The following is a 20,112-nucleotide window of genomic DNA, read 5'->3' on the forward strand; positions in this document are numbered from 1 at the left end:
CTGACTGATATAATAAAATATCAAAAATTTTTAGGAATTCCCCTAATCGGTAGCCTAGGGGACTAAAGCGTGCGGATTATATGTTATGTAAGCGTATAGTCGGAAGTGTGTGTCGAGGCGGAAGTTCTTTGCGTCTTTTTATTTTTTTTTTACTCAATAATATTCATATATAATACAAATTGAGATTAAGTTTATGTAACACACACATAAATGCCTAAGTAAGAGTAAAAATCTCGAGCCCAAGAGAACAAAATATGAAAGTAATTTGTACAGCGCCTTATGTGATGCTCCCCTGGCGCAGCTAGTAGAGTGTTTGACTGCAAACTGTGATGCAAGGGGTTCGATTCCCACGAGCGACCAAGATGTTTTTCTCAAGTTAGTAAGTTATTTGATTATTATATTCATAATTTGTTAATTATACAATGAATTCAGTTATTATTTCAGATAAAATCTGTAACTTAAAGTTGTTTATGTACGAACATAAAATTAAGTTGAGAAACAGGAACCAACAACAACACCGACTGACAGGAGAGGGTGCAACTAGGGTAAATTCCCGATTCGCCAATTTTTATTTTCTTTTTCTTATTCAATTTTTGTCTGATATCGAGAGCACAAAATTAATTTTGATGACAAAAATTTATATGAAAAATATCATTTTGATGACCAAAAACTTCTAATGTTATTTTAAAAATTAATCTTTCTTAAGATTGAATTGATATTTGAAAATATCAACTTGATATGTTCGAAATATCAATGTTGCTTTAATTAATATCGGCCCAAATTTGATATGAAATAATGTTAACTTGAGTGCAATTTCATAATAATTTTTTTTCTGTGTATGAACGATATCAAGTGGCTTGCACGGGGTTTCCGTATTTTGAAATACCACCTTTTGCGGTTGCCGATCATATTTCAATGTCTGGCAAGTTTCACACGCATTAATGACCTGTGTTACTCAGTTTTTCATAAATGGAAAATAAATGTCACGTCTCATCACCCAAAACGTTTCATCTATTCCCCTATGATTCCCTGAGGTGTGATACCTTTCTATTTCTTCTCTTTGTATACTAATATCTGTTATTTCCCGCATGAAGGTAAGACATCGTACTGCTTTATACAGTTTGCTCTTGCAAAAATAACTCTGAAACGCTTCTTCTACCTTTTTAAAGACTTCATCTGACGTGTACATCGCACATAACCTGTACGGTTTAAGCACTTCCCTAAGAATTTTTGCAATTTCCTCTTTTGTAAACTCTTTTTCTGTTATCGTCTGTAAATTGTTCTTAAAAGGTGTCACCACTGTTCTGCTTGGTGTCGACCTTATTTCCAGTTCACTTGTATGGGCCGCACAAGTGGCCTCAGTTGACTCCATTTCACTGTTGTGAACTTGTAGTTCAATTCTGCTCAAGGCGTCGGCCACGACGTTTTGTGACCCCTTTTTGTAGTTCACCTAGTAGTCATATTCCAATAGTTGCAGCTTCCACCTCATAAACTGGGATTTTGGTTCTTTAAATCCCATGAGCCAAGTTAGTGGGCGATGATCTGTGACTATTGTGAATTTGTGACCGAACAAGTACGGTCTGAAGTGCTTTATGCCCCAAACTATGGCAAGCATTTCTTTCTCTACTGTGGAATAATTTACTTCAGCCTCATTTAACGTTCTGCTTGCGAATGCGATTGGGCGATCGTTCCCATTGCTCCTTGTAATAACACAGCACCAATAGCAAAATTGCTAGCATCTGTGGTCAAAATAAAGGGTTTTGTAAAATCTGGATATCTCAACAATGGATCGTTGCATAACAACGTCTTGCGATATTCAAAAGTTTTTGTATACTCCTCATCTATAATTATTTGTTGTTTTCCTTTTAGTCTCTTAGTTAATGGTTTCGTTATTTTTGCAAAATCTTTTATGAATTTCCTGTAATACCCAATAAGTCCAAGAAATGACTTTATTTCCTTTGGTGTTTTGGGCAAAGGAAAAAGCTTTATGGCCTCAATCTTCTTTGGGTTTGGTCTGACTCCTTCTTGTGTCACTACATGCCCTAAATACTCTATTTCCTTGTTTAAAAATTCTGATTTGTCTGTTTGAAGCTTAAAATTTGCACCACTTATCCTTTTAAAAACTGTCCTCAAGTCTTGCATGTGACTTTGTCACTCTTTGAAACGTCGCTAAAGCATTTGTTAGTCCAAATGGCATCCTTACATATTCAAAGTGCCCATCATCCGTTGTAAATGCTGTTTTTGGAATGTCCTGTTTTTCCATCTCAATCTGATGGTATCCGCTAGCCAAATCCAATACCGAGAAATACATGGCCTTCCCCAGTTTATCAAGTACTTCGCCAATTACTGGCATCGGATACCTATCCTTCACTGTCTTCTCATTCAACTTCCTAAAATCGACCACCAATCTCCACTTTTGTTTTCCTGACAGGTCCATCTTCCTTGGTACTAGCCACACTGGTGCACTCCAAGGTGAGTGACTGTATCTGATTTTTCATTTTTTCTCTTTGTTTAAATCCATATCTATATGCCTTTTTATAGATAGGAATATCGTCCGTTGTTGGAATTGAGTGAGTTACCGCATTGGTAAATGTCAGTTGATTTCCCTTTTTGTGAAAAATATTTTGAAATTCCGAATACAGTTTTTTTTAAGGCTTGCCGCCTCTTCTGTATTCAGATGGGACATATCCAATTCTGCATGGCTTGCATCACCCCCGGCTAATTCCATTGAGTTCATTTCCCTGCATACATACTCCTATTTAAATGGTCTGAGCATCTCGATTTCTACATAGTCTTTGGAATCATATGCAGTGACAGCCAACGGCTTTTCTAGGTATAATTTCTTTTCTTTTCCTGTGAAATTAACAACTTCTAGGTCGGCCTGTCCCTTCTTTGCATAATAAATTCCGCCAGTTATTTCTAACCCTTCTTCCACTAGTGTTTTTTGTATCAAAAATGAACTATTGTTTACTGAAACTGGTAAGGTGACAATTGTTTCAGTCGCCTCCTCCAGGATATGTATGTCAGTGGTCCTATTGGGCTTCAAATGGACTTTAACTGTCCCTGTCTTATTTCTTAATACTAGATTTTCTTAATCTAAACTTGCACATAACTTAATTAATATGTCCATTCCCAATAATCCATCAAACCAGGAATGAAAATGAAATAAAAAGAAATCAAACGATTCCCCTTTTGCAATTTCCTGCAGCTCAACATCTTTTATACAACTGTTTATTTTTTGACTCCCTATTGGTGTTTTAACTACAAAGTTTTCTTTCAATTTTTGCTGTTGATCTTTACTATTTACTTTGTAGCTCCCGAATCTATAATAATTTTAGTTCTTTTTCGTTATTTACTTTTACTACCACGTATGGTAATGTCGCCTGATGGGTATCCTTCCTTATATACCCTGTCTGTTTTTTGAGGCATTTTGGCGAAAATTTCCTTCGTCCTCAATGTATGTTATTCAACTCCTGCTCCTCTTCTTTTTCTACTGTATTTAATTGCCCTGACTGCAATCGTTTGGCACTTCCAGGCCCAGTTGATGAGCATTCTGCAATTTCCTGTTTTGGCATTATTGCCTTTTTATTATAGCTTGAAGAATTAGAGGTCGTCTGATTGTCATATCCTCTATTCCTATTTCCTTCCCTATTCCACCTGGGGTTCCTATTATATCCTCCTTGTTGCCTATATCCTTCATTATCTCTGTTTAAGTTGTTATTGTATCCTTTGTTTCTATTATACCCAAAATTCTGCCTGTTATATCCCCCTGCCATACTACAATTATTGCTCCTGGGTACGTCTTTAGTCCGGTAATAAATGTCTCTCTCTTTAATCGCTATCTCGTATTCTTCCAAGAGCGTCTGAGGAACTCTTCCCCTAACGGTACTACCTAAATTGCCTTTAAGACCTGTTACGAACGCCTCCAGACACGTTTCCTCATATAACTTCTTCTTCGCCTGAATTGCGATGGGGTGCGTATCTGTCCTGCCTTATGTACATCAGATACTTCTGAGTAAAATAATTCTACTGTTAGTTTTTTATTTTCCAACTGGTTTAATTCCCTCAGTAAATCAGGTTCTGACCGCGTGTCTGCAAAATGGGCTATCAAAATTCTTTTAATTTCATCCCAATTTAATCCACAATTTGATTTTACCAAAATGTCATCGGCTTTTCCTTTGATGTTATTCCTTATTTGCCTAAGGATCATCAGTCGCATAGGTGTTTGATCCATTCCTCTAATCATTAAAAGGATCTCTTCCGCGTTTAAGATGAACTCGTTTATCCTTTCTTTTTCCCCCATAAAAACATGCATCGACCGGATCACGTCGGAAATTCTCACAGTGCCTAACATCTCAATTGTTGCCTGTTGCACTCCTAAATTGTCCTGATGCGTCATTGTATCAGCTTCCCTGTTCTGCACTGCTCTAGAAGTTGAGGGCTCAAAATTTAACTGTTCAACTGTCGTTGGCAAACTGGTAGCCTTTTTTATAACTTTACTTCTAGTCAGAGACCTAAGTGACTCTTTGACTTTGCTAATTTTTGACATTTACAATTCTCTTTTGTTTAGGGGGGAGGTCTGTAGGTTGGTATACCTTTTGTTTTTAATCTGCCATTTCGATATTCACTTATGAAACTTTACGCATTTGGTACTCGAAAGGTTAGTCTACGCTATGTATATGAATATTTCTGGCCTAGGCCATACTTAGTTTTGCCTGGCGCCAACTGACGTTTTCATTGGGAAGTTTTACATGTTTTAGAAGAAACGTGCTCAGAACGTTTTGACGTACGGCCATAATTTGTATTGCTTACAGTGACTTGAAAAAATCAAAATAAAAAATCAATGGCAGAAAATGGAACTAACTCGTGAACATTTTCGCGCAATCCGTTTTTACTGCTTTCGACGTGAATTAACACGACAAGAGTGCATCGATGAACTTAAATCTTTGTATGGCGATAGAGCACCATCTTACAGCACTGTTAAAAACTGGTATAATGAATTCAATCGTGGCCGACGCTCTCTCGCAGACGAAGGTCGTGAAGGTCGTCCAAAAACAGTCGTTGTTCCAGAGAACATTGACGCCGTGCATGAACTGATAACACAAGATCGTCATGTGACATACCGTGAGATAGAGGCATCCTTGGGCATTTCTTCCACCAGCATACAATCAATATTGCATGAACACTTGGTCGTAAAAAAAATTTGTTCTCGTTGGATCCCGCACAATTTGACAATCGCTCAAAAAAAGACTCGTGTGGATTGGTGCAAAAAAAATTTGAAAAAATACAATCGCGGTGTTTCAAAAGACGTTTATAAGAGCGTCACAGGTGACGAATCATGGATCTATGCTTACGAAACAAAACAAATCGACCGTGTGGGTCTTCGAAGACGAGCCAAATCCAACGAAAGTTATTCGTGGAAGAAGCACTTCGAAGCAAATGGTGGCCTGTTTCTTCGGTAAAACAGGTCATGTGGCGACTGTTCCGCTTGAGCAACGTAGGACGGTCAATTCTGAGTGGTACACCACAATATCTTTGCCTGAAATCTTCGGAGAAATTCGAAAAACGATCAAGAGAAGACGGATAATTCTGCACCATGACAATGCGAGCTCTCACACATCGGCTCAAACCAGCGCCTTTTTGACCGGCCAAAATGTCGAATTGATGGGTCATCCGCCATACAGCCCTGACTTGGCACCCAATGACTTCTTTTTATTCCCGCACATCAAGAGAAAAATGCGTGGTCAACGATTTTCGACGCCAGAAGATGCTGTTGAAGCGTTCAAAAACCATGTTTTGGAGGTGTCTCAATCGGAGAGGACAAAGTACTTCGACAATTGGTTTGAGCGCATGCAAAAGTGTATAAGTCTTGCTGGAGAATACTTTGAAAAACAATAAAACAATTTTTAATCGTAAATATTCGCCTTTTCATTATTAGGCCAGAAATATATATAGCAGCCTACGTATTAGCTTAATAAAAAACGAAAAAAAATATTTTTTTCCTTAGGGAAAACTGAAAAATTATTTTTTTTGAAAAGTCCCAAGAAACGACATTTTGAAAAAGAGGTCTGTAAGTTGAGACATTTTTTAAAGTCAAAAGTACTCCAAACTATAAGGAACTATTTATTTATGTTAATTTAATCAATTTTAGTTCGTCCTAAATCATTTCCCATCAATTTTTTAAGAACTTAGACCACAAAGCGACCTCTGTTGGCCTAAGGCCTTTTTGTATGAAAAACGGGTGTCTCAACTTACACGCTAAAAGTGTCTCAATTTACACAAAATGGGATGTTTCGGGAAAAAATTAATAACTTTTTATCTGACTGTCACATTAAGCTGATTTTTTTTATACCCGTTACTCGTAGAGTAAAAGGCTATATTGTATTCGTGCAAAAGTATGTAACAGCTAGAAGGAAGCGTTTCCGACCACATAAAGTATATATATTCTTGATCAAAGTCACTAGCCGAGTCGATCTAGCCATGTCCGTCTGTCCGTCTGTCTGTCCGTATGAACGATAAGATCTCAGAAACTACAAAAGCTAGAAGGTTAAGATTTTCCACACATATTATTGGGCCTCCTACGCACCGCAAGTTCATTTCAGCCGAGCTCCACGTCCCCTCTAACGACCACAATCGCCCACTAACGATTTTAAAATGTGTCTGGCGCCCACACCTTTAAAGACTTCCGAGAAGTATAAATGCAATTTTGTTGTGTATACTTATAGTATAAGTATAGAAAAGTTATGCGCAATCAAAAATATTTTATATATCCATCTCCCTCGCACTCCCTTTAGCTGAGTGACGGGTATTAGATAGTCGGGACATTTTCATTTCTTCTTGTATATATAGTAGTCGCCTTCGCACACTCTCCTGGTGCGCTTCGTCACTACATGGACTGCCGTCCATAGTGATACCTATCGAAATGTAGAAGACATTTTTCAAATTGGACCATTCTTTAAAAAGTTATACGCAATCAAAATTTGTTTATATATCTATCTCCCTCGCACTCCCATTAGCTGAGGTTCGAATATTAGATAGTCGGGACACCAACCCGAGTACAGCGTTCGCACTCCCTTTAACTGAGTGACGGGTATTAGATAGTCGGGACACCAACCCGACTAAAGCGTTCTCTCTTGTTTTATTTGTTATCAGTTTAATTACTAATGTTTTAAATCTCTTACCAAGTTATTTTAAGCACGTTTTTAATTTTTAATAGAATTTTTAAAAAAGTGGACAAAAACTTTTTTGGTGAAAAATGGTACACGACTCTCACAGCTTAAATCTGGTTAGAGCCTGGCTTATAATGTTTTCCCCAAAATTTTTGTCACTAAAAAGGACTAAAAAAAAGAAAAAAAAACCAATTTTTTTAGTGGACAAGTTTTGAGAAAATTGAGTGTCTCAACTTACAGACCGTCCCAACCTACAGACCTCTCCCCTATTCTAACAAATTTTTTTGAATTTCACTAGTTTACAGCCGAAATGCTGCCCAGCAATTGATGGTAAATTCTGTTAGTTTTGGACCCCTACGATCACAAAAATAGCACTCATTTTTTTCGATGGCACAGTTTTTTTTTTAAGATTTTTTAAAGTTTGAAATGTTAAATTTCGGACTTTTTTCGAATTTCTTCTTATATCTCGGCAGATATCCACTCGGTTGGGCCAGTTTTAGTTTTATTTTAAAGTCAATAGATCAGAGCTAAACTTTGCCATAGAAATTAATATGATCGGATAAGTAATGACAGCGCAGCAGCTCGACAAAGATGAAAAATGTCGACTGTAAGTCGGCTGTATATATCGTAAAAACTCGAAATAAATCCGTTGAAAAATCATAATGGGTACAAACTTAAAGTTTACATCCTATCGAAGAAAAGAAGCCGGATGTGGTCCAAATCCATGGAAAACTGGATTTATGGTGGATTTTTAAAGTTCGGATTTTTCCACTTTTTTCGGTTGACAGAGTCCAAATTTAAGTTTTATAGGCGGCGACATGTAAACAAAAATGAGTGGTGACGACAGCGGGGTCAAAAAATAGCTAAATTTAAAAGCTAGAAAATTATAAAACAAATTCAATTTCTGAAAATTTCTTTAAAAATATAAAATTTTGTATTTTGTGAGTATTTTTAATTAAGTACTATCCATTTGGATAGTTCAATCAGTAACCTTAATTTCAAAAATTAAATTCACTTTAATAATTTTCTAGCTTTTAAATATCTGATTTAGCTATTTAGTGACCCGGACAGATAAAGTCCCTGCTAAGGCATTTTGGCTTTCTCGAGCATCAATGTGAGAGCTAACTTTGACAGGGACTCGGAGTCCCTGTTAAGCGTTTTCGACTCGAAAAAACGACAGCTGATTTCCCAAAGCCAACTAAGAAGAAGAAACGAAATCACAGCTGACTTTTCCTTTGAATTATACCAAAACAGCTGATGAAATAATCGAAGCACGCCATTTTTTGCGCTTTACAGCACAGTTCTGTGCGTTAACAGCACTCAGTAATTGGTTCTCGGTCTGATAAATTAAAGCAGTCGAGAAAGCGGATTTTCTTTTACGAACTGTTTATCTGGTCCTTAAGTTTTTCGAACAGATAGCTTATCAGGGACTTTGACAGGGACTCGAGAAACCGGGCCTTAGTCATCCAATATTCAGATAAGATTTTAATAAACAGTTGATGTGTTCGCTTTGGTTGTTCCAAACGGAATAATTTTTATAGTGGCTTGAGATTCAAATCAAACCTCCGCCAAAGAATTTTATGTGTTTTTACAATTATGTATGTGTGGGTGAGTAATTGCTAACAAAGTGTTTTCTGGAGCTCTGCTGAGTGGGTGTGGTTTAGCAACATCCTGCCTTGTGCTGATGTTGCATTTCTTATGTCAATTCTATGTGGGACAACGAACGGCTAGCTGCCGGTCACTGTCCACTTGGAAGGGGGTAACACGGGGAGGTTTAGGCGGTGGCGTAGTCGATGGTACGGTAACTCACGCTACATTGAAATATACGGATAGGTAGATAACAAATTTACCGTAATTAGCTATCGCATAACTTCTTTCACATTTATCTTATATTCTTTGAATACGAATCGAGATTTCAAAAAGCTTTTGCCAATGCTTAAAGCCTCACATTAAGAATATTACTCAAAACAAAACTAGCAATGAAAATGTGCAAAACTGAACTTTCGCAATTGTTCGACTTTGCACTTGCATATTTTCAAATGTGTTATTAGTAGGGGAGAGTGGGGGAATTTCGTCACAGGGGCAATTTCGTCACCTGCAATATTTCGGAATCCATAAGTCGTAAAAATATATAATTTTTTTGTTTTAGTCCTTCAAGACGGCCAGACACAACCAATGCATTTGTTTTGCACAGAAGGCCAAGATAATTAAGCTATAATATTAAATGTGTTTTAACAGTTCAAAAGCTACATTTAGTTCTCGACGAAATTTTTTCTGTATGCCACAATTCAAAAGGAATAAGATACTCGATTTTTTATATAATACACAGTGCTATAATGTGCATTTCTGCGTCAGTGATTTTTAACTTCGCGCCTAATTTCGGAAGAAAAATAATTATTTCTAAAAAAGTACTGTCTGGGGAAATTTCGCCACCCTACGCTAAAGGTAAATTCGCACCTATTTTAAATACATATTTTGATATTTGACGAGCTGGCTAACGAACAGACTACCAGCAGCAGCAAAAAATATAGGACGTCAACAAAAATGGTACGCTTGATCAGTGTAGCATATTTACAGGCGTTAAACTCCCTACATTTTTCAGGTGACGAAATTGCCCCGGTGGTGTGGTGATTTTACCCCCCTGCGTGGTGAAATTGCCCCAGTATATTGGTTTTACATTTTATTTTTTTATAAATCACCAAGGTAATTAAAAAAATACGGGAATGTCACATTTTAAAGCTTGGTGCTAACCGCATTCAACAATAAAAATAGAAATATGATAACGTGTCTCAAGATGGACAAAAAATAGCTTTGAAAAAATGCTGACGAAATTCCCCCACTCTCCCCTAAATGACAATTTCGCTTTGATTAGTTAAATTCAATCCATTCTCTATAAAAAATGTAAATGCGATATTTTTTTAAGGACTTTTAATTTTTCGGCTGCGGTTGACATACTCAGAGAATTGCCCATATAAAGATGGATAACGCCATACGATTTTTTGCACACGATTTCTTGCCCAAAAGCCAGCGAGAGAGCGCTCTAGAGCCAGCCGCTCTGTTGTACGCATACAGCGACTGCCGACGACTGTATGAGTGCACATGTATTCACAAGCATTTCTTCGCTGCAGCGCGCTGGCTTAATATACTGTTTATTTTAAAATTAATGTAATTTAATTTCTTACATTTTCAAGTTTTCCAATACTAGAATCTAGATATGACACTGACTAACAGTGTTGAACAACTAAACAATGTTATCGACCAAGCAGTGTTGAATAACTTTACAGTGAATTTAAATCAAATAAAAACACCTCTTAACGAGGTAAAAAACTAGTGACGATTTTCTCATTCGGCCCGCCCTAGCAAACTATTCCAGTCTTTTTCCCTTCACAGGCATTTTCTATTGCAGCGTGCCGAATGAGAAAATATTAAAAAGTCTATTTAATGACGAGTGTAATAATTTTTCGTCACAAATGTTGATATCAGAACTTTTGTTTGTTGAAGATGCGATCGTCACTAGTTTTTTACCCCGTTAAGAGGTGTTTTTATTTGATATCAGAAGTTTTTGTTTGTTTACATTTGCTCTCATAGGAGCTAATATATACATACATTTAAATTTAAATTGGTCAATCATAATTTGTAAGCCATTGTATTTAAACAAATTAAGTTAAAAAGGCGTTTAAGTATTTCAAAATACCTTTTAAACGATGTATAGCACATGTCGGTACCTTTAGTAGTGTAGAACTTACAAACTAACGAAATTTAGCTATTTTTAGCTTTTTTCCCGCTAAAGTAGCGGCTTTTTCCAAAAGTCGTAGAACAAAAGATTCCTATATGGAACTCTTAAGTGCAAATTTACTAATTCCATGACCCTAAAATACAGTTCGGATACCCTCCCACAAAATTCAATACTCAGGGAGCGTTAATTGTTCGAGCTGGCAAAAGTGGCTATTTTCGTATAAAAATAACTTTAAAACTTGACTTTTTACAGTAATGTGTTATATACCAAAATTTAAGGAACCTCAAGGGCTATGCAGTTTAAAGTTTTCAAGAAAATCTTTAGAGCCGTTTTTGAGAAAAATAAAAAAAAGCTAAAAAAAAAGTTTTAAAAAATTGTCTTTTGTTTATATCTTTTTAACTATTACATTTACACAAATTGCATGTAGAAGGCGTTTATAGCATTTAAAGTTTTAAAGTTACGGCTTTCTGAATTTTACCTACTTATAGCTGTTTTCCCGCTAAACTAGCGAGTTTTTCCAAAAGTGGTAGAACAAAAGTTTTTTATATCGATGTGATGAACGTCATATCAAATTTTCAAAACTTAAAAAACATGTTTTGGACAAACTGACAAACAGAATTAAATTTTCATTTTGGAAAGACGAAGAAAATCTTATTTTGACAAATGACCCCTCATTCGACGGGTATTTTTAAAAGGAATACAATCAAAACATTGCGAGGGGGCATTTATCCCCACCGGCCCCAACAGCTCCAAATTTCGAAATTTTTACTTTTTCACTTTCACCGCTCTCTCCAATTGATTTTCTTAGAGTCTTGGAATGCAATTCTGTTAGTTTTTGCAATACCTTTCGATAGGTGTATCATTCATTGTGATCGGACCATCACAGTAGATTTTCATTTCTTCGTGTATGTATAGTAGTCGCCTTCGCACACTCTCCTGGTGCGCTTCGTCACTACATGGACTGCCGTCCATAGTAATTAACAGATTTTGAAGTCAAATAACTCAACTTTTGAAATTGGACCGTTAGCGCGCGGCTACATTCTTATAAGCCTCGCAACATTTCCCACCTCGTGATTCTTCTGCGTGACTGCGCTGAGTATCACCAATCCTCATAATGTCCAATTTAGCCAGTTTGACTGCAGGGCGAGTAACGAATCCTCTGGGTGTACGCACAACACCGCTACGAACTTGTCCATCCTTCGCCAGATGAACATCCACGACGATCCCTTTAGTCCAGGTGTTTCGCTTGCTTGTTTCATCAACGACAAGAACCACGTTATTCACGGAAATTGGAGCTGGGTTCGGCTGAAACCATTTTGTACGTCTCGTCAGGGTGGGTAGATACTCTCGAATCCATCTTTTCCAGAAACAATCTGCCAGTTGACCAGCAATGCGGAAATGCTTGGCTAAGCCTTATCCGTTAGCTTCCATCGAACCGCGTTCCCGTAGACCACTGCAGTTACCAACCAAGAAGTGGTTTGGTGTTAGAGCTTCCAAATTCTCCGATTCCAATGGAATATAGGTAAACGGCCTTGAGTTTAAGGTGCATTCGACATCGGCCAACGCAGTGCGCAATACTTCCTCGCGCAGTCCGGCGTTCGACAAAATTTCCGTCAGGATCGACTTCTTAGAACGCACCATACGCTCCCAGCAGCCGCCCATATGAGGCGATCCCGGAGGAATAAAACTAAACGACAACTCCGAATACTTCCTTTCCACTGCTGACGTTGATATACGCTCGATCTCTTGCGCGAGTACTCTACTGGCTCCCCGAAAATTCGTTCCATTGTCGGATAGCAACTTAAGGGGCACACCTCTGCGAGCAGTAAACAGATGAGTCCGTAGATAGAGAGAGTACCAGTTCTAAATAAACAGCGCGAACTGTTAGACAGGTAAATAAAACTCCCCATCTCTTCTCGCGACGCCTTCCTACAGCAACTTCAATCGGTCCAAAGTAGTCTACTCCAGTAAACGTAAATGGCAGTGTATACGGCGATAGACGTTCCTTTGGCAAAATTCCCATCATCGGTGGACTGGGTTGTGCTCGCATGATGCAGCAAACGGGGCAGTTTTTGATGATTTCCTTCACAAGGGCTCTCAGGCCTGGTATCCAATAGTTTTGACGTTGACAACTATTTCCGCATGCAGATGATGGTACTTCCGGTGGTGATTCTCTACTATAAGGTATGCAATCCTGTGGTGATGCGAAACTATAACAGGACGCTTAACACTAACTTCTACATTTTCGAAAGCATCGATTCGACCCTGCATGCGAAGCACTCCGTTTGGGTGCAGGTACGGTGAGCATTTATATATAATACTTTTCCAGTTTGTCAGGCAGCGATTTTCCTTAAGGCATCGAATTTCGTCAAAAAATTCTTCCTCTTGACATGTCCTTATGAAAATTGTGTCCATTTCCACATCACGCTTAAGCAACAGCAATCTCTCCAGCTCAGGTCCATGCGGTTTCACAGGAAGAAGGCGTAGAAAGTCTAACACTCTTTTTTGAACGCACGCAGACGCTCCAGTTTGCTGAAACGTAATGGATCCGGCATAACAGATGCCAGCGGCGAGACCTGTTTCTTACTTTCCTCCTTGTGGTACAACACTTGAGTCTCTCTGGCTTTAGATATTTCTTTTCCGAGTGGCCATTCCGACTCATCCTGCAACAGATAATTCGGTCCGGAAAACCATCGTATTGAATTATTTACCTCAACACCTTTTGACCATTTTGTACCATCATCCGCTACATTTAGTTCCGAGGGTACCCAGCGCCATTCACCAACTTCGGAACCTTCAAGAATTTCTCCGACACGCAAAGCTACGAATCGCGGGTACTTGCGAGCGTCGGATTTTATCCAGAACAGAACATCTTGAGCATCAGTCCAGAATACGCGTTTCTCAACTTCGGTTGATAGCTCAGACTCCAAACACTTGGCCAAGCGCAATCCCAAAACCGCTGTCATTAATTCCATTCGTGGTACTGATATGGGTTTCAAAGGCGCTACTCTGGTTTTCGATGCTAGTAGGGAACATCTGATTTCGTCTCCAAGATCAACTCGCAAATATGCAACTGCAGCGTAAGCATCAAAGCTAGCATCGACGAACATATGTAGTTGCAAGCTCTCAACATTACTTAAGCATGACATGTAGCGAGGAATGCGCAGATCACTTAGTTTTGACTGCAAGGCTTGCCATTTCATTCAGTCAATCTCATCCGGTTCCTTGATTGCGTCGTCCCAGCTCACACCAAACCTCCAAATGTTTTGAAGAATAATTTTGGCACGCACGTTAAAAAATCCAAGAAGCCCGAGTGGTTCGAAAATGGACATAACGATACTCAACACTCGGCGCTTCGTATTATAGCCAGCTGACGACTTCTGCAGCAACTCAGGTCTAATGACAAACGTTAACATGTCAGACTCAGGCAGCCACCACATTCCCAACACTTTCTCCTGCAGTTCGTTCTGTGTGCCAAGGTACTTAGGCGGTGCTTCATAAATGTCATTCAGAGAGCGTACGACGCGCTTGGAGTTTGATAGACAATTTCTCATTTCGAATCCACCCTTCGCGTGAATATCCTTAATACTGCTCGCTATTTGAACCATTTGTTCCTCGGTATCAACTGACTCCAACCAATCGTCAACGAACGTGTTTCGGCAAATAGCTTTGAAGGCTTCTGGATGACTTTCACCAAATCTCTCTGCATTACGCCTCAATATTAAGTTGGCAAGTGACGGCGAGCGTGCAGCGCCGAACGTCATCACCTGCATTACGAATGTATCCGGTGGGCGATTAGTTTCTCCATTACGCCATAAGAACTTCTGAGAAAATTGGTCTATATCACCAACTTTAATTTGGTGAAACATCTCCCGTATATCGCCTGATACCGCTATAGGGCGTTCTCTGAAGCGCAACAGCACTCCCATCAAGGACACCAACATATCTGGTCCTTTTAAAAGCGTGTCGTTTAGTGATATGCCGTCAACTTGCACTGCCGCGTCCCAGACCAGACGCGTCTTCTTCTTGTTGGGGTTTGTTACCGTGAATATAGGAAGATACCAAGAACGTGAATTTTTAGACAACTCCCATTTTTCAAGCTTGCGAATGTATCTCTTCTCCTCGTAGTGCTGCATGGTATTGTTCAAGAACGTTTTCAGCTTCGGATCTTTTAACATTTTTGCTTCAAGGCACTTGAGCTTTTTGAGAGCCATGGGGTACGAATCGGGCATATTGACTTTGTTGTATTTCCACTACTTTGTAGTTGCCTCCATTATCTTTAGCGCATGCTCGTCTTCCTTAGATCGCAACGGTTTTTTAGGAATGTTCACGCCGAATGATTCCAACGATAAAAACGCCTTCATAGCTTCGTCAAGTTTGCGCGTACCGCAAACTGTAGTGCAGTGGCAGATATGCAATACACGAGGCGGCGTGTCATTTTCCGGTCCTTGGCGGCCGATGATAATTTGCGCTTTGGCATCTTTGTATGTTGAGATCGGAACCGTACTCAAATGCCGACGTTCCTTGAGTGTCTGATCATCGTGGAAGATCCAAGTTGCTTACAGTGCGCACTCCCTTAAGTACATGTCTTACTTCCGGTCGACCCTCAGCAGAAACACAGGCGCTGACGATCTTCGATTTTGACTCGCTTTGGGTCACGTCGCTAGTCCACTTTAGGCAAAGCTGCTCCTCTGGCCCGTCAAGCCCTAGTTTATCGGCTAACGATCGTTCTATTAGAGTGCATGATGCTCCTTCGTCGATTAGAGCATAAACGTCTATGCTACGGGAATTATTGTATAATGTCACTGGTATATAACGGAACAGAGCCTTCGTTGTTGATCTCTCATGGAAGAAAACCGTAAACTCGCTGGTCTCTGATCCGCCGGTTTTTGCAGGACTCTCCTCCTTGTCATTGCGATTCTCGCTCTTAATTTCAGCATTCGGGTAGTGCAGCAGCACGTTGTGCGGTAACTTACATCCATCGATATTGCAAAGTTTCTTTACTCTGCAGTTACGGACAATATGCTTTCCAAAACAACAAAAACAAAGTCGCTTGGATTTAATGAATTCCACTCTCGACTTGGTGGACATGGATAAGAATCCTTTGCAATTTGCCAGATTCGCAGCCACATTCTGGACAAGGATTTTCTTCTGTGACGTGTGCCTTCGACTCGCCGACGTCATTGTTTTCCAGCATGTCGTGCACTAGCAGGCGCTCCTTTGAATACCTTCCACTTTTATCCCTATCTGTTGAGTGACATTCATAGGGTGCAACCATCGTTGCGCACAACGCTATACCAAAAAGCCACTTGTCGAACGTGGTCAAATTGGCGGCACCAGATGCTAAGCGATGTCTGCCCCAATCCAGCTTAAGATCACTCGGCAGCTTAGCAACAAATCATTCAGCAGAGAAGAATCATTAAGGTATATCTGTAGTCCAACTGACATCATTGTGGCGCAATAATTCTGGACTGCCAGTGCCAGACGAATCACGGATTCCAAGTTGTTGGGTTTAATGGGCGGCTCTTCTTTTAGCTTCTGTTGCAAGCTAGCATGCACTATCTCTGAACGCCCATACAACATCCTTAGCGTTCCAATAGCATAAGGTACCATAGCTGGGATCATGAGCTTTCCCCGGACGGCTTCCAGCGCAGATACTTTCAGACACTTCTGGAGCCTGATCAGATTCTCTTCGTTGGTAAATCCACATCTCTCGGTTGATTGTTTATAATTGCTTATAAATAAAAGCCACTCTTCGGGTTTTCAGGTGAAAACGGGCAGGTGTCGTGATATGACCTGACGCGATGCAACTTGAGCTGGTGTTAATGTGAATCCCGATGATCCTACGTGTGAGAGCTGTATGCCGGCAAACTGTGGCATATGTCTTCCTGCTCCAACGTTACCAGCATTGAGTCCAGCATTATAAGTGGCATTTGGCTGTGGTACAAAACCAAGTCCACTAGCTGGCGGAACGAACCCTGCGGCACCATTTTGATGGCATTTGGTGGCATGAATCCGACAGTATTACATGGCGGCCCGCATTGCGCTGCGGTATTTGTTGGTGTGAACTGCCCTGCGTTGTTTCCCTAAAATTAGCATAAGAAAATGCGTTCGGTATAAATTCTGGCGCCGCCCTCCTATCAGCATAAGGAGGCGTGGCCCTTTGCGCATTGATGTTGCACGTGTTCACTTGCTGTATGAACTGCTGCCCTGCCCAATTCTGCGAAGCGTCGTAACCGGCATGATTAAACGTGACCGGTGTTCTCGCATTCTCAAGCGACACAAACTGATTCGAGTGAATCACAGTTTGTCTGGATACATTTTCGTCCTCAAAACCTCTGAATGGCCCAGTAAAACTGCATCCTGCGTTTCCAACTGAACCTGCTCCATATCCCGCGGCATGTGAATACTGTTCACCAAAACCGCGTCCAATTGCATCATCCATTTCGCACTTGTGACGTCACTCTCTGCACAAGTACTACTGCGCAACTCAGCCAAAGTCGTCGAAACTTACGAATTTGGCTCTCTATGATTACTATCGTGTATACTCTGACCTCACTCTCTTACACCCTTGGTAAAAGAATGCTTTCTCAAAAGCACGTGCACCCTTGGCACCGAGTTTTCCAGATGGCAAAGTATTTCAGAATGTTGGGACACTCACGGTCCCAGAGGGTTTCCACTTATTTCGAGCTCTGGTTCACAGCATACAGATAGCTCAATCAAATTAAAATATTTTAGCTTACACTTGTGGTTTGCCGCTCTTTCACTTCCAATAGCGTCACTTCTTATTCTTACATTCTCATGTTTTCCAATACTTGAATCTAGATATGACACTGACTAACAGTGTTGAACAACTAAACAATGTTACAGTGAATTTAAATTAACAGATTTTGAATTCATCAAATAACTCAACTTTTAAAATTTGACCGTTAGCGCGCGTCTACATTCTTATTAGCCTCGCAACAGGTTGAATATTTGTATATTTATTGTGTTTTAAATATATGGATTTAAAAATATGTATTTTTATATTATACGTATTATAATAACATTATATAAAATTATATTATTATAAACTTTTTTAATTATTAAGCAAACCAAAAAACACAAAGGGGAAACAAAAAGGTTTGCGCGCTTTCCTTTCCAAACAGAAGCGCGCGCTGATCAAATCAAATTTAAATCGTTAATATAAATATACTCCTAAGGTAGCTGAAGTTTGAAAATTAAATCTACCCTGTAAAAATTAATAATAAGTATTTATATATATATACATATGTATATTAACTACAGTGCACAAAAAAACCCGTTTTTGGTGCAAAAACTCAAGTTTAAAAGATATTATATTGAAATTTTTTTTGGGCATTATTTGAAATTAAACAAAATTTTGAATTTTGTTTTTTTTTTTTGTAAATTTATCCCCGTAGAAGTAGTTAAAAAAAATTTTTTTTTAAGTAATTGTTAAAAATTACACATGCCAACAGGCTTTCCACCATTTTATTTCGATAAATACGGCTTTTCTAAGCATAATTTGATACTATGCCCATACTCCATCAGCTCTGGTGTTTCCGGTATCTTTAATTTAAGAAAATCTTCATTTTTCTACGTCCTTTGGAATATATCTTCAAGAGTGGTCAACCAATTTTGTTACTCTTTTCGGAATTAAATAGTTACACGTCTCTTCTGTTTGATTCTTTTTGAAAATGTAATCTAACGTAACCACAAGAGAAGGTGAGAGCATTCAAAGTTTTAAAGTCACAGCAAAATTTAAAAATCTTAATTTGGAACAGCGTTTATAAATTAAATAAAAATATTTTCTTCTACAATGCTTTTTTGACCCAAAGATACCTTATGTCCTTAATTTATAAGCCACTCACCAAGTTTTTGAGAATTGTTTTGGATTTTTTAAAATTAATTTTCTTACTTCCTTATTAGTGACGATTCAGAAAACTGCGCCTGGCTACAAACAAAGTTTGTGTCTATGTTCTGATGCACTTTCTGCTAAGGAGACAACAGGAACATGTATTTTTCAATTATGATGTGGCTTCAATTAGTCCTATAACACTAATATAAAAGCAAACATTTAAGCTAATTTACATTAACAAATACCTTTGCAAGGAATTTCCATTTTCAGATTTATGAAAGTCTTCTCTCACATCACACAATTAACAAGCAAAGTAAGCTAATTTTTTTCTGCATTTTTCGACGCTGCTAGGTCTCTCTATCAGGCAACTTTGTTGCAGTGGCAAAACTACAGGTTTGCCACCAAAAATTTTTGGAAGGCGGATTTTTTCAAATGAAGATGTCTAAATCGATTAGTATAGTTCATTCATAAAAATATATTATGAAAATAAATAGATTTATGCACCAAAATAGGGATTTTTACCCATAGTGCAGTGTGCCACTTAAGTCTTCATACACCAGTCGATTTTGACTTAATTGACAAATTGCTCCTTTATTGAAGAACATTAAAAAAAAACTGAATATGCCATGTTGATCGTTTCCCTTTTGTTAACAATAATCAACAAAAATAATTGCTTTTCCATTTAATTAACATACAAAATAACGAAAAACTAAAAAAAGTCGACATTTTGGGACCACAAAAGTCATCATACCACTATGGCCTGACGCTCCCCTCAAAACTCTGTTTTGTATGGGAATTTTTTTTAATAATGATATATTTTAATGATTTTTTTTCTTGCCCAAAGTACATGAAAAATCCAACAAAATGAGGTACACTCAGCGTCATATCTCTGCGTACAGGCGTAGACGTGATATAAAATAGTTCTGCTTTTTGTAGTAGATAGTCCCAGCAAATACCTTCATATTATATATTTTAGAAAATTTGTATCTTCTTTGGTACTCTTATAATTCGTGTTTCCCCAAAACCTTTTAAAATAACATGCTTTCAAAAGTTTGCGTACAGCTGGAGATAGTTGCATTTATTGGTAAGTTAATGGTCCGATTTGATTTGCATTGTCAAGGTAGGCAAAGATGCAATTGTCAAACGATTTGTCAATGCTTTTTTAATTATGGACGGCAAAGGAAAGCAAATACAAGACTCCGAAAGGAAAATCGAAAATTGCATTTGGAAGGGAAAAGCTTAAGAGATATTGGAATCTTAGGTCGCGCACACTCCTTAGTGCAGAGAGTCATAAATAATTATATTTCGACCGGTTCTATTCTTCCCAAACTCCGAGAAGGCCGGCCATG

At 38.7% G+C, this 20,112-nt stretch overlaps 3 protein-coding genes across 3 annotated transcripts; 1 reads left to right on the forward strand and 2 right to left on the reverse strand.

Moving 5' to 3' along the window:
* The first annotated feature begins 5,346 nt into the window (after nucleotides 1-5,346).
* On the forward strand, nucleotides 5,347-5,898 carry LOC138912784 (histone-lysine N-methyltransferase SETMAR-like). Its single transcript, XM_070214106.1, has one exon. The coding sequence runs from the start codon at nucleotides 5,347-5,349 to the stop codon at nucleotides 5,896-5,898; it is 552 nt and encodes a 183-aa protein (XP_070070207.1).
* Nucleotides 5,899-12,318: 6,420 nt separating this feature from the next.
* LOC138912788 (uncharacterized) lies at nucleotides 12,319-13,880 on the reverse strand. Its single transcript, XM_070214108.1, has 3 exons — nucleotides 13,421-13,880; nucleotides 12,839-13,008; nucleotides 12,319-12,768 (listed from the first exon to the last, which is right to left on the reverse strand). The coding sequence occupies exons 1-3, from the start codon at nucleotides 13,878-13,880 to the stop codon at nucleotides 12,319-12,321; spliced, it is 1,080 nt and encodes a 359-aa protein (XP_070070209.1).
* A 228-nt stretch (nucleotides 13,881-14,108) lies between these two features.
* On the reverse strand, nucleotides 14,109-15,137 carry LOC138912789 (uncharacterized). Its single transcript, XM_070214109.1, has one exon. The coding sequence runs from the start codon at nucleotides 15,135-15,137 to the stop codon at nucleotides 14,109-14,111; it is 1,029 nt and encodes a 342-aa protein (XP_070070210.1).
* Nucleotides 15,138-20,112: the final 4,975 nt, after the last annotated feature.

The sequence above is a fragment of the Drosophila takahashii genome, chromosome 2R (assembly GCF_030179915.1).
Source record: "Drosophila takahashii strain IR98-3 E-12201 chromosome 2R, DtakHiC1v2, whole genome shotgun sequence".
NCBI lineage: Eukaryota > Metazoa > Arthropoda > Insecta > Diptera > Drosophilidae > Drosophila > Drosophila takahashii.